General features: G+C 45.1%; 1 protein-coding gene across 1 annotated transcript in view; it reads left to right on the forward strand.

Moving 5' to 3' along the window:
* The window catches only part of Tspan3 (tetraspanin 3), a 31,200-nt gene extending 22,830 nt beyond the window's left edge, over positions 1-8,370 (forward strand). Inside the window, exon 7 of the mRNA XM_045161049.1 lies at positions 7,495-8,370. Coding sequence (XP_045016984.1) covers positions 7,495-7,587 — 93 coding nt within the window. The 3' untranslated portion in view covers positions 7,588-8,370. The remainder of the gene's footprint in view (positions 1-7,494) is intronic.
* Positions 8,371-14,060: the final 5,690 nt, after the last annotated feature.

The following is a 14,060-nucleotide window of genomic DNA, read 5'->3' on the forward strand; positions in this document are numbered from 1 at the left end:
AGCTTATTAGCCAGCCACCTATCTCTTTATTAAGTATTTTTCTTTGGGGCTAATAAATATTTTAACTTCTCCCTTAGTTTAAGTGTGCCTGCCGTATGTTTTATATTTAAAATCATCCTGACTTAGGTAATAACTTTAAAAAAAATGATTTTTTTTTCCAGTTTAGCAAGACAGAGTCAGGGATTCAGAGCTTTCACAGACTCCAAACCTAGTAGTTTTGAAAAAAAATTGGTTGTAAGGGGGAAAAAATTAAAAAAAATTGCTGTTACATTTTTTCTCAAGAGTACCTGTAAATGCCGGGCGTGGTGGCATATGCCTTTAATCCCAGCACTAGGGAGGCAGAGATAGGATCACCATGAGTTCGAGGCCACCCTGAGTCTTAATTACAGGTCAGCCTGAGTTAGAGTGAGACCCTACCTTGGAAAACCAAAAAAAAAGGAAAACTAGAACAAAGGCAGAATCTTGATACAGAAATTTAGAGATGTTTAGAGATTCTCCAGTCTATTCCTTTTGTTCTGCCACAAAAAAATCAGGAAACTGGGATTATCAAATTCCTAAATGCTGTTTTCAGCCCTGATAATTATCACTCGAGCTGAGTAGAATTCTGGCAGACATGAAATGGTAGCATTGAGTGGTTGTAGCAAAGACCCTGTTAATCCTCTTGGTTTGCAAGGCCCTAAAGATGTGCTACATGGCACTTTAAGAAAACCTTTTCTATAAATAAAATATATATTAAAAAACTAAAATTAGAGCCGGTATGGTGACCACACCTTTAGTCCCAGCACTCGGGAGGCAGAGATAGGAAGATCGCCGTGAGTTCAAGGCCACCCTGAGACTACATAGTGAATTCCAGGTCAGCCTGGGCTACAGTGAGACCCTACCTCAAAAAGGGGGGGCACTAAAATTAAAAGGGCTGGAGAGATGTCTTAGCAATTAAGGCATTTGCCTGCAAAGCCAAAGGATCCCAGTTTGATTCTCCAGGACCCACGTAAGCCAGATGCACAAGGGGGTCCATGCATTTGGAGTTCATTTGCAGTGGCTGGAGGCCCTGGTGCACCCATTCTCTCCCTCTGTCTGTCTCTCTCTGTCTCTTTCTCTCAAATATATAAATAAATTTTTTTTTTTGATTTTTCGAGGTAGGGTCTCACTTTGGTCCATAAATAAATATTTTTAAAAAGAACCTTTCCTGATTCAGTCTTATTTTGTAATGTAGGTTTGGATAGTAGCAAAATGATCTCACGTTAGCTTATGAACCAGCAAAATGTTAATTTCTTTGCAAATAGACAGAATGACCTCCTACGAATTTTGTATTTAAGGCCACACACGTCTAGGTTTTGATTTGTTAAGCTCTTGAGCGGCCGCCGTGTCTGCTGCGAGCAGGCAGTATAGGGAAGACAGACTGCTAGTATTCAGAGTACAATGGTCCTGAAGGCAGGGCAGTAAGAAGAAACTTTCACAGAGGACCTCCTCAAAGCATGCTGCTTTTTCTGGTCTCTCTACCAAGTTTAAGGAAGGCTAGGGCCGTTCTTTTTTCACCACCTCTTTCTTGATTACCAGTTGTTCTTAAAAATGAGGGAAAATTCATAACCACACATGAGGGCTGGGGATGGCTCGTGGGTGAAGTGCCGGCTCTGCCAGCGTGAGCCGCGGAGTTGGGATCCTCAACACCTCCATGAAAAGCCCAGCCCTTCCCTCTCCCCCACCTGGGTGGAAGGAAGGAAACTTCTCTCGGCTCGGGCTCTTTCTTCTCTTCCTCCTCTTACCTCAACTAAAATAAATCTTACAATTCCCTCTTAAAACAAAAACCCAGCCACTGCAGTGCACGTCTGTAATCCCGGTGGTGGAGAAACAGATAGGATTCCCAGGGCTTGCTGGCTCACTAGTCCAGCACAGTCAGTGAGCTCTGGGTTCAGTGAGGGAACCTGTCTCAAAACAGGAAAATGAAAACTAAGAATAGAAAGCAATAAAGGAAGGCACCTTACAGTGACCTCTGGCCTCTACTCATCTAGGCATGCACGTGTACACTTGTACACACACACAAAAAACAAGCAGGCACGCCACACCCACATATATCACCACATGGGAATGAAGATTAAATACTTTAATTCTGACACTATTAAAAAAATTCAAATAATTCTCCTTAAAAACTTCAACCCAGGGCTGGAGAGATGGCTTAGCAGTTAAGCGCTTGCCTGTGAAGCCTGAGGACCCTGGTTTGAGGCTCCATTCCACAGGACCCATATTAGCCAGATGCACAAGGGGGTAAACGCGTCTGGAGTTCGTTTGCAGTGGCTGGAAGCCCTGGCCCATTCTTTCTCTCCCTTCCCCCCTCCCCCCCCTCCCCCCTCCCTCTCTCCCTCCCTCCCCCTCTCTCCGTCTGTCACTTTCAAATAAATAAAGAAAATTAAAAAAAAATCTTCAACCCAAAGCCAGGTGTGGTAGTGCATGCCTTTAATCCCAGCACATGGGAAGCAGAGGCAGGCGGATCACCGTGAGATTGAGGCTACCCTGAGACTACATAGTGACTTTCAGGTCAATGTGGGCTAAAGCGAAACTTTACCTAAAAAAAAAAAAAAAAAACTCAACCCGGCACAGGGGTTAAAGGCTCTTGCTTGCAAAGCTTACCAACCTGACCTCAGTTCAGTGTTCCAGTACCTGTGTAAAGCCATATGCAGTATCACGTGCATCTGTAGTCTATTTACAGCAGTTGCAAGGCTAAGCCTAGAACCAGGAGTTCAAGCAAGTCCCTGACTCCAAAACAGCAATAACTCTGACACAGTTACATGTATTTATAGGGTACTATTTGATAATTCAGTGCATATATGCATTGTCTAATGAGCAAATCAGAATAATTACCATTTCTTTCCTTAATCAACATTATGTATTTATGTGTTTAGAACCTACAGACTCTTTCGGCTTTTTATTTTTTTTTTAATTTTTTATTTATTTATTTGAGAGTGACAGACACAGAGAGAAAGACAGATAGAGGGAGAGAGAGAGAATGGGCGCGCCAGGGCTTCCAGCCTCTGCAAACGAACTCCAGATGCGTGCGCCCCCTTGTGCATCTGGCTAACGTGGGTCCTGGGGAATCGAGCCTCGAACCGGGGTCCTTAGGCTTCACAGGCAAGCGCTTAACCGCTAAACCATCTCTCCAGCCCTCTTTCGGCTTTTTATAAAACATAGTAAGTTATTGTAAACTACAGTAGCCTTACTATATTATATAACACTAGAACTCTTCCTTTCTGGGGTTTTGTTCTGTTTGTTTTTGTTTTGTTTTTGCTGTTGTTTTTTAATCCAACTTTCTTCTATTCCCCTTCCCTTTCCTCTAGTAATCAGTGTTCTGCTGTATTCTTCCGTGTCTTTGCATTTTCTGTATGTGAGGACATGTGGTGTTTTCTTCGTCTGTTGTTCCACTCATTGCCCTCCAGGTCTAGTCATTATGCTGCAAAATGATGGGCTTTCACTCTTTTCTGGCCAGATAATATTCTCATATTATATACCACATTTGAGGATTGCCAATCTCAAGTTTTAGATTTTTTTACATTGAAAAGGTTTTTTAAGTTGTTTTTTTTTTTTTCATGACAAAGATTTGGGTAAAGGTAAGGTACCCTTCCAATCTTGTTCCCAATGCTTGAGCCCTCTCTGTAGAGGCAGCCATTGCTGTCAGTTTTCATTTACCTTTCTAGAGGTAGTTTGAATGTTGTCCAACTACCCTTAATTTTTCAGGCAAGTAACAGCTTGTAGGGTGTAACTTTGTCCTTGCTTTTTGTTTTAAGGTACTTGTAGATTTGCATGCACTTTTTTTTTAAACTGCCCTACTCTGCAGCACAGGCAGTCCACTCACTAGAGAGATCTTTGAACTCAAGGTCGCCCGCCTGCCTCAGCCTCGAGAGGTGCTGGGATTTTAGACACAAGCCGCCATGCCCAGCTGTCTTCATGCACCTTTAAGAAATAATATAGTGAGATCCGCTGTGGTCTTTGCCCACTCTCCTTCAGTGGTAATGGCTTGTAAAACTATAATATATACCACAATAAGGATATTGGCATTGATGCTGTCTACCAGTGCTATCTAGGTTTCTCAGTTCTACACAACCTTGTGACCTGAGTAGGTTTCTGTATCCACCACCACAGTCAAGATACTGAGCAGTTGTAATTCTACAGTGTTCCCACCTGTTCCCTTTTTATAACTTTACTCCCACTTCATACCTTAGAAACTAATGATTGGATGGATCTATATTGCTAAAATGATAATCATTTTAAAATATATAAATGGAATCATGTAGTTTGTACTTTGTATTTTAAAAACAAATTGGTATCTTTTGGATATGGATCTCCCTTTATTTCATGGCTACATACTATTTCATTTTAAGGATATACTTCAGTGGGCATTTATTAAGTCTTGCTGCTATAAAAATGCAAGTAGTGCCAGGCGTGGTGGCTCAAGCCTTTAATCCCAGCACTCGGGAGGCAGTGGTAGGAGGATCCCTGTGAATTCAAGGCCACCCTAAGATTACCTAGTGAATTCTAGATCAGCCTGGGTCAGGGTGAGACCCTACCTCGAAAAACAAAACAAAAACAATGCAAGTAGTGATTTTCCTGTGTTCTGCAAATTCATAATCTATTTTTAGCAAAAATATATAGCTGTGAAACTGAGGGGTTGAAATATATGAATGAATTTTGAAAGGTACATCTAAACATTTTCAAAAAAAGGGTGTTAGCCGGGCGTGGTGGCGCATGCCTTTAATCCCAGCACTCGGGAGGCAGAGGTAGGAGGATTGCCATGAGTTTGAGGCCACCCTGAGACTCCATGGTGAATTCCAGGTCAGCCTGGGCTAGAGTGAGACCCTACCTCGAAAAACCAAAAAAAAAAGGGGGGGTGTTTTCAGTATAAAACACTTCTTAGTGTTGTGCAAAACATTTTCCCACACATACAGCTACAATGATTGTCACAGAACATCTTACTTGGACAGTTGTGTTTAAATCACCACTTAACCTTACTATAATAAGTGTCTTTTACATTTATGTAATTGTTGGTATTATATTCAAGTTAGGTAGAAATTAATTCCCATGAGGTTTTTATTGTAAGAAGTAAACTGACACTAATTTATTCATGTGATAATCAATGAAATATTATTATAGCAGAATGTTAGAAGTGTGCCTGTAATACTTAGTAGTGAAGATAAGAAGTTACTGGAGGCCGTGGCGCATGCCTTTAATCCCAGCATTTGGGAGGCAGAGGTAGGAGGACCTCTGAGAGTTTGAGGCCACCCTGAGACTACATAGTACATTTCAGGTCAGCCTGAGCTAGAGTGAGACCAAAAACAAACAAACAAACAAAAAAAAAAAAAAAAAGGAAAGAAATAGAATGTATTTTAGACTTCATCTTCAAAGTGCTGACTCCTCCAATGGAAGTTAACCAGCTGAGAGTAGTGAGGAAGTGGGGATGGGAAGAGAGATTCTCCCCCCTTCTAGCAAATAGTAATTTCTTGAGTTTAGCATTTTTATTGCTCAGTTTAACATTGCCTGGGAACATAAATGTGTTGGTTTTATAGCTGTTCTAAGAATGTTTTAATGTTCAGTGAACAGAAGAATATCTCTAGAAATTACTTATGTCTTAAGATATTTAGTAAACTTTTTTTAACAGTATCTACTTTTAAAATGTCTAGTAGCATGAGTCTAGCAGTCTGATATATTAGCATAATGGCACCATGATGGATTTTAAAAGCAGCTGCATGGCCTGATTAGGTGGAGTAGAGGCTAATGGAGGGCAGACTGGAATGTACGGCTCTAAACTATGCAGAGTTCACATTGAGAGCATCTTATACTCTGTATGTGTCTCATACTTGAGACTTTGGAAGTCTGTTTATCAGCATTTGCTGAAATTAATATGACTTCATATGTACAGAGAACCTTGCCTTTAAAATTATTATCATTATTATTATTGAGGTAGGGTCTCACTCTAGCTCAGGCTAACCTGGAATTCACCATGTAGTCTCAGGGTGGCCTCGAACTCACAGTGATCCTCCTACCTCTGACTCCTAAGTGCTGGGATTAAAGACATGCGCCACCACACCCGGCAGGACCTTTCCTTTTAAAATCAAAACATCTAGGCCTTGTCAGTAAGGGGTTAGGACTGTAGATTCACGTTACTACTGTGTCTGTTTTGTGAAAAGCATTAATTTGTGAGTAGAGTGAGAGAAAGCATAGGTGTACCAATCCCCCAGCTGCTACGAACTCCAGATGCATGCACCACTTTGTGCATCTTGCTTTACGTGGATATTAGGGAATTGAACCTAGGCTGACAGGTTTTATAAGCAGGTGCCTTTATCCGCTGAGTTATCTCTCCAGTCCTGGAATTGTTCTTTTTAAAAAATTTTTTGTTTTTGGTTTTTGAGGTCGGGTCTCACTATAGCCCATGCTGACCTGGCATTCACTATGTAGTCTCAGGGTGGCCTCGAACTCACGGCTATTCTCCTATCTCTGCTTCGAGTGCTGGGAGTAAAGGTGTGCACCACCACTCCCGACTTAAATTTATTTTTTATTTGTTTGTTTGAGAGAGAGAGAAAGAGGCAGATAGAGAATGGGTGTGCTAGGACCTCCGAGCAAAGGAACTCCAGAGGCTTGTTCCACCTTGTGCATTTGGCTTACATGGGTCCTGGGAAATTGTACCTGGGTCCTTTGGCTTTGCAGGCAAGTACCTTAACCACTAAGTCATCCCTTCAGCCCTCGAATTGATTTTTTTTTTTAATCCATTTTAATCTTATTTCTTAACCCAAATAACATGGTATGCCCTTATTACTATCCTAATATGTTACATCAGAAAAATTCGGACTTTTTAATAAGTTTTAATTTATAAATAAAATAATGAAGAGTGGCTTTTAAAAGCTAATATGTATGTAATACCACAGACCCAAAAGTAGTATAAAAGAAATAAGTCTTTAAGTTTTTGGCATTGAGATTGGTTTTCCACCACACGGGTTTGTTAATAAGATCTTTTCCCCCCAAATCCAGGAGCCTAAACCATTAAATACATGATGATTCTCTAGGCTTGCACTATCCGGTGTAAAATACAACTCCGTAGTGGCAGTAGCTACATTTCAAGTGCTCAGTGGCCACATGTAGTTAGTGGCTGCTGTATTTGACAATGCAGACACAGACCGTTTACGTCAACTAGGAAGTCACTTTGGATAGCACGGCATGTCAACTAGGAAGTCACTTTGGATAGCACGGCTTTCTCTTTATTGATAGCAGGGGCAGCAGTAAAACCCTTGAGTTTCTGCTGGTGTCACCGAGTGCCTGGGCAGGGAGGGAAGCTGAAGCTTGGGGCTTAAATGCCCCCTTTGCAGATTACGTTTTCATAAGAAATCACCTCTTCCACTGTCACTGCTTTCTTATTATTTGAGACTTGAAATTTGAACCAGCCCCATTGCCATTAGAGAAATGCACACTTGCCATAGTGGGTTTCAGCCTTCTCCCTGTTGTTTCTTTCCACAGCTGCTGGGCATGCTGTGCGCCTGCATCGTGCTGTGCAGAAGGAGTAGAGATCCTGCCTATGAGCTCCTCATCACTGGCGGCACGTACGCATAGAGGCGGCTGGAGCCTGAGATAATCTGAGTCGTCTCGTTCTGATTTGGAAGGTGAATTGAGCAGGCTTGCTGCAGTTGGCCTCCCGAGTTCATCTAGTTAAAGCACACGTACACTGGTGTTGGACGGAGCAGCTTGGCTTTTCATGTACCCACCTACTCGCCTACCCGCCTCTGACTCTCTCTCCCTGTTCTGGCTGACTCTCCATGCCCCCGTTTCAGAACCGTTTGCAAGTTGCTTAGTGTGGTAGAATTAAAGGAGGATGTGGGCCTGCTTCTGTTGCTTCCAAGAAGTCTTGGGACTGATGCTATAGTATCACCGGGTCTTTTAGTCTTCACAATGGAGAGCTCTTGGCCAAAGGTTTTTGGGGAAGGGGAAGGAAGCCAGCTGTCTGGTAAAAGGTAATACCAGATGGTGCCCCTCATCAGTGTCCTTTAAAAAATATATTCTGTAGTACAATAAGATAGCAGTTGTACAAAATGGCTAACATAGATTGTAGAATCATACAGTATTTGTCTTTGTTCATCTTCAGAATCAGAGACTGATCTTTGAAACTAGTGGTTTTTAATCGAAGCTGGCTTTCTAGGAGGAGGATAATGTATGCACTACTGTTTCAAAATAATTAGTGTGAGTGTGTGAGGGTTTTTGTGTGATTGAGCCCATTCATCACAAGTCTTAAACTCGTTACAGATAATGTCCCCATGTAGACTAGCAACATAGTATGTAGATGTGATCTCAGTTGTAAATAGAAAAATCTAATTCAATAAACTCTGTATCAGCCCTCAACATGTAGTTTTTAATTGTTTTGGGGATATTTCAATTCCAGAGCAGCAGTATAATGTTTCAAATGTAGTTCATCACGAGTCGCGTGGGTTTTCATATGTGCTGCCAAATTCAAAAGGCCATGGTATTCAGAAAGCCGCAGATGCTTTCTAGTGTAGTAGATCTTCAAACCATAGAGCATCTGCTATGCACAAGGCATAGGGACACAGAGACGGTGCTGTCCTTGTCCTCAAGGAGTTTGAAGTCCTAGAGTGGGAAATGTACAGAAACAGATGGTTTCCGTGTGGCACAGTGATGGAAGTCATGGAGCCTGGGAGCAGCCCAGAGGGGACGGGCGAGGAGGGCAGGGCACTGAGCTCATGCATGGTGCGCTGTGGAATTGCATATGCCAAGGGCTGTGAATAGCGTACTGTGTCTAGGGAAAGAAGCTGGACAATGACGAAGCCCCGATCCTCTGTCCTTGCAAGACTGCCTGTGCAGGTCAGTGTTCACTCGTAGGCAGAGGCGGCTATGAAAGGCTTGACGTAGTTAAGCAGAGTGTAAGCGCATGCGTGAAGTAGGGCACTCTTGGTGGAGGGCTGTGGCGTGGGTTCAGGGGGAAAGTAGCTGAGCTCCAGTTGATTGGCTGTGGGGCAGGGAAGAGGCAGGAAGGAAGGAATCTAGGATGAGTCTAAGATTTCAGGCTTAGTCAGCTGGAAACAAAGTCAGTCATAGACCAAGAGAACAAGTAGGGATCACATCTAGTGCTGTGACTTCATGTTTGGTTTGGGGCCTTTCAATTTTGAGGTGCCAGAATGTCTTGTAAGTCTTGAAAATGGAGACAACGTGCATAGGAGAGGCGTAAGCACTAAGTCCTGTTCACAAAGCAGGTGTGGCGCAAGCTTTTCTGACTTTGGCTTTACTGTGGATTGGTTATGTTGCCCTTGACCCATCCCACCTGTTGGTGGGTGGGCGAGGATGTTTGTGACCTTTCACTACCATCCCCACTTTTTGATATGTATGAGCCTGTGGCTCCCCTGACACACGTCGTGGGAGCTGAGGTGTGAGGTGTTTGATCTGTGGCATTGGTCACCTTTTTGTGTGATCCAGTTAGCCTCCATTGCTAGTCCAGTTGATAGCCCACTGGGACTTCTCTGTAGGGCACACCCCACACAGCCGACCTTTGCTCTGCTTGTTGGTGACAAAGCCAGTGTCCGTCCTCACACGCCGGCTAGACCCTTGAGGGAAGCCAAAATGGGGGTGGGGAGGGTAGTTCATTCTTGCTCCTGCCAGCTGCAAGTTAGGTTTAATTCCTAGCACTGTGGTCCTGGAGATGCCTTTTCTCCTGGCTTGAGACCTACTACAAGGAGAGTCTCTCCATTGTTTAGTGCCAGAAATTCAACGTCTCCCTATTTACTTATCTGCAGTTTCTGTCCTCATCTTTATGGCCGTGTGACCCTGTCCCTAGTGCTTGGCCTTCAGATGGCAAAGGTGCTACTCCTGTGCCTGAAATGTAATGGATAGGCTTTTCTGGGACCCAGTGATTCTCACCTCTGTCTACATGTCATGGTGTTAGAACGTCACTAGATAAGAATATTTCAGCTCCATTGTAATCTTGTGGGGCCACCTTTGAATATGCAATCTGTTGCTGATGGAAACTTAACACGGTGCTGGCTATGCTGTCGGGCATTTGGAGACTACATTCAGATGGCGTCAAATTACCATTTATTTTATTTTTATTTACTTGACAGGGAAAGAGGGAGAGAATGGGTGTGTCAGGACCTTCAGCCACTGCAAATGAACTCAGGATACGTGTGCCCTTGTGCATCTGGCTAACGTGGGTCCTGGGAATTGAACCTGGGTCCTTTGCCTTTGCAGGCAAATGCCTTAACCCCTAAGCCATCCCCCAGCCCTCAAATTACCATTTAAAGTAAACCACCCAGGGGCTTCAGTATGCTCACAATACTGCTTACCTAGTTCCAGAGCAGTTTTCATCGCCAACTGTTAGGCAGTTCTTGCATATACTCAAGGATAGTTTTTATTGTTGTTTATTTATTTATTTATTTTTGAGGTTGAATCTTGTTCTAGCCCAGGCTGACCTGGAACTTACTCTGTAGTCCCAGGGTAACCTTGAACTCATAGAAATCCTCCTACCTCTGCCTCCCAAGTGCTGGGACTAAAGGCCTGTACCATCACACCCAACTTGTTCTTTGTTTTTTTGAGGTAGGGTCTCACTCTAGCTGAGGCTGGCCTGGAGTTCACTATGTAGTCCCAGGGTGGCCTTGAACTCACAGTGATCCTCCTACCTCTGCCTCCTGAGTGCTGGGATTAAAGACGTGTGCCACCACACACAACTCACATCTTGATTTTTTTTGGTGGCGGTGGGGGGGGGGTTCGTGAGGTAGGGTTTTACTCTAGCTCAGGCTGACCTGGAGTTCATATCACATCTTGAATTTTTAAAACATTTTTATTTATTTGAGGGAGGATGTGGGCATACCAAGGCCTCTTACTGCTGCAAACAAACTCTGGATATATGTACCACATTGTATATCTGGCTTTATGTGGGCCCTGGGGAATTGAACCCAGACCTGGAGGCTTTACAGGCAGGTGCCTTTAACTGCTGAGCCATCTCTCCAACCCTTGAGTTTTTAATAGATATGTCCAGTTGCTTTCCAAAAAAGATTGCACTAACTTTGGTTCCCACTAGCAGTGCATGAGTGTGCATTTCCCAATACCTTTGTAGACTCTTGGGGGTTTGTTGACCTTTATCTTTTTCTTCCAGTCTAGCAGATGAAAATATGTGTTTATTTGGCTTTTAGCCAGTGCCAGGGCTCTTTAAAGTATCTAAGCTATTTATATCAACTAACTTTTCAGTTTGTATCCTTTGCCTTGCTTGGTCAGTGGTTGTGTTTCCTTTTGTGGATCTTAACGGAACTCACTCTAGGAAGTTCTCTGAAACTATTGTTGCTAGTGTGAGTTGGAGAGTTGTTTGTTTGTGATGCACTTCCTAGTGGGCTGTTGGTACGGTGTGGTGTGTGTTGGTGTGCACCTACTTTGCGAGTGTATTGGTACTAAATTTTTAAAAATACTTTATTTATTTATTTGACAGAAAAAGGGGGAGAGAGGGAGGAAGGGAGAGAATGGGCACACCAGGGCCTCCAGCCACTGCATACAAACTCCAGACACGTGCAGCTTCTTGTGCATCTGGCTTACGTGGGTCCTGGGGAAGCGAACATGGATCCTTTGGCTTTGCAGGTAAATGCTTCAACCAGTAAGCCATCCCTCCGGCCCAATACTGCAGTTTTTGAAAAGAATTTGTGTTCTCTCTGTCCTTCTAGTTCTACAACTTTGGGGTCCCCCGAGGAAATTATATTGTAACTTTGCAGTAGCTGCCTGAGTTTACCCACTGGCTTTGTTAGGACTGGGGGTGTTGCTAGTTGTGGGGAAGTTCACCCAAACAGTACCCTGCTCTCCCGAGCTTATCTGGTGAAGAAAGTAAAACATGTGAGAGTTACAGTGCAGGGTAGAAAGATGTGTTTGCGTTTGTGTCCTCACCATCTGCCACATAGTGAACACTGGTGGTCTAAAGTAAGTCATAAGAGTATTTTTCAACCTTCTCCCACCCCTACCTCCAAATAGCTGAAGGACTCAGTAACCAAGAGCTTCTCAAGTAGGCGACATACTGGAATCGCCAGACTTGATTTGGGTTTGAGGTGAAAGTGGCTCCCCACGCGAGCCACCTGGGCCCCGCAGCACTGCTCATCCAGTGAGTGCTCCTCCAGCCGGCTCCTCCCATGCCCCCGCCCCCCAGCACAGTTGGAAAGCCTGTTCCTGAGTTCCTTGGTAGCCCTGTGAGGATGCTGAGGTGGTAAGCCTGATTGCCTGTGGTGACTTCTTTGGGGCTTGAACCAGTACTTAGAGCATATGCCAGGAGATGGAGGCAGACGTCCAGAGTCAGCCAGACAAGCCAGCCAGACCATGCTGAGCTATTTCCAGCCAGCAGTGGCTCAGTGGGGGCGGGGGAGGTGTCAGTTAAGTACAGGACACCAGTGGTGCAGGTGTCTGGTCAAATAAATGATGGGCTGCTTCTGGTCCCCCTGAGGAGGAGTCACTGACAGCTGGCCCAAAGGCATGCTGCGTGAGCTGCTCTATAGCCAAGATCAGGCGCTGTCGACAGTGGCAGCCCTGGCTTTTAATTTGTACCCGTGGGAGGTATATGAGGTAGTGGCCTGCAGGGGCGCTTACTGCACCCACTGTCCTGATGAGGAAACTGACGCCCAGAGAAGTTGTGACTTGTCTACGACTGCCCAGCAGACGCTGGTGTTCAAGAGGCGTGCTGCTTCCTGCATCCGAGTGGCCTCTGCCAGGGAGGGGTCGCTGTCAGGTATATACCGACCCCCCCCACACAAACACATCTGGCACTGTATCCCCATGCAGTTGGTTCCCAGCCACTGAGGCTGTGACCTGATGTGCAGGAGAATGGAGAAAGCTGCAAAGGCGATGAGTCTGATTTCAGTTTGCTTGCGGGTCGTGTCGTGTGTCACCCTCCATTGTGATCCCAGAGTTGCTTTCCATGTCATTCCCTGGCTGCCTGGCGGAGAACAGGCTTTGTTATCTAATACTCTTTACCCATCATGCACTCGGGCCCTCGGGCACTGCAGCACCTGTCAAAGGCAATGATAAATATCTAGGCCAAAGGTTTCTAAAAGTCTTTGCAGTGGAATGGGGTGCTCAATCAAGATGACAGGGCATTTTCAAGGAAGAAATAAAGCACTGGTACCTAACTTTCTATTCTTCTTTCCTCCTTGCTGCCACACATGACCTGGACCCTTGCCTGGGCTCGGTCACCTACTCAACCTGCCCCTTGAAGGCCCAGCTCAGAATTCACTTCTCCTCGCTCCGCTCCTCCTGCCCCGTCTCACATCCCCTAAGCTACGCGTCCTATGCACCTATTTCCTACATTCACCCAGAATTGTTCTCCAGCCCAGTTGCCACCTCACAGACAAGCCACCATCCTCTGTAAGCAAGCATATTTAACCACTGAGCCATCTTCCCAGCCAAAGCTGCCAGCCTCTGGATGGGACCGGCTGTTTGCCAGTTTCCTGGCCTCCTTTGACTCTCACCGGCTGCCTTGAACTCTAGGGGAAGCTGTGGCTGCATGCCCCTCTGGGAGGGTTAGCTCTTTCAGGTCGTTTTGGCAAGTGCCCCTCCTGTGCCATGACCAACCAGAAGCCATCAGGGCTGGCTGGGTAGGTGTGCCCAGGGCAGCAGTTTTGGCTTGGGCAGCTTTGTTGAGATTCACTTCAGGAAAGGACACCAAGCAGTAGATTACATCACTGTCTCCAGACATCCCATCTGCAGATCTCCAGTGTGTCAGGGACAGGTGTGGGGTTTGCTTAGCTCTGGCAGGATGCACGTGATGAGGCAAAGAGCACTTCAGGAACCCCAAAGCCCTTTTCTACTTTGCCGTACCCCCTGGCAAGAAACAACAATGGGCCCTGGTCTGAGGAGCTGCACCCCAGGGCCTTCACACCTCTGCCTGACCCACGTCCTGCAGGCTAAGATGGGGTGAGAGGCCACAACCCAAAAGGCATTTGGTGCCCTAAAGAAGCCCATCCCCTTCTTCACCGTGCACTAATGCCCAGGTGGGATGAAGCTGAGGGCATCAAGACAGATGTCTGTCAACCCCCCTCGTCAGATCCCCCTTTTTTTTT

Source organism: Jaculus jaculus, chromosome 10 (genome assembly GCF_020740685.1).
Source record: "Jaculus jaculus isolate mJacJac1 chromosome 10, mJacJac1.mat.Y.cur, whole genome shotgun sequence".
Taxonomy (NCBI): domain Eukaryota; kingdom Metazoa; phylum Chordata; class Mammalia; order Rodentia; family Dipodidae; genus Jaculus; species Jaculus jaculus.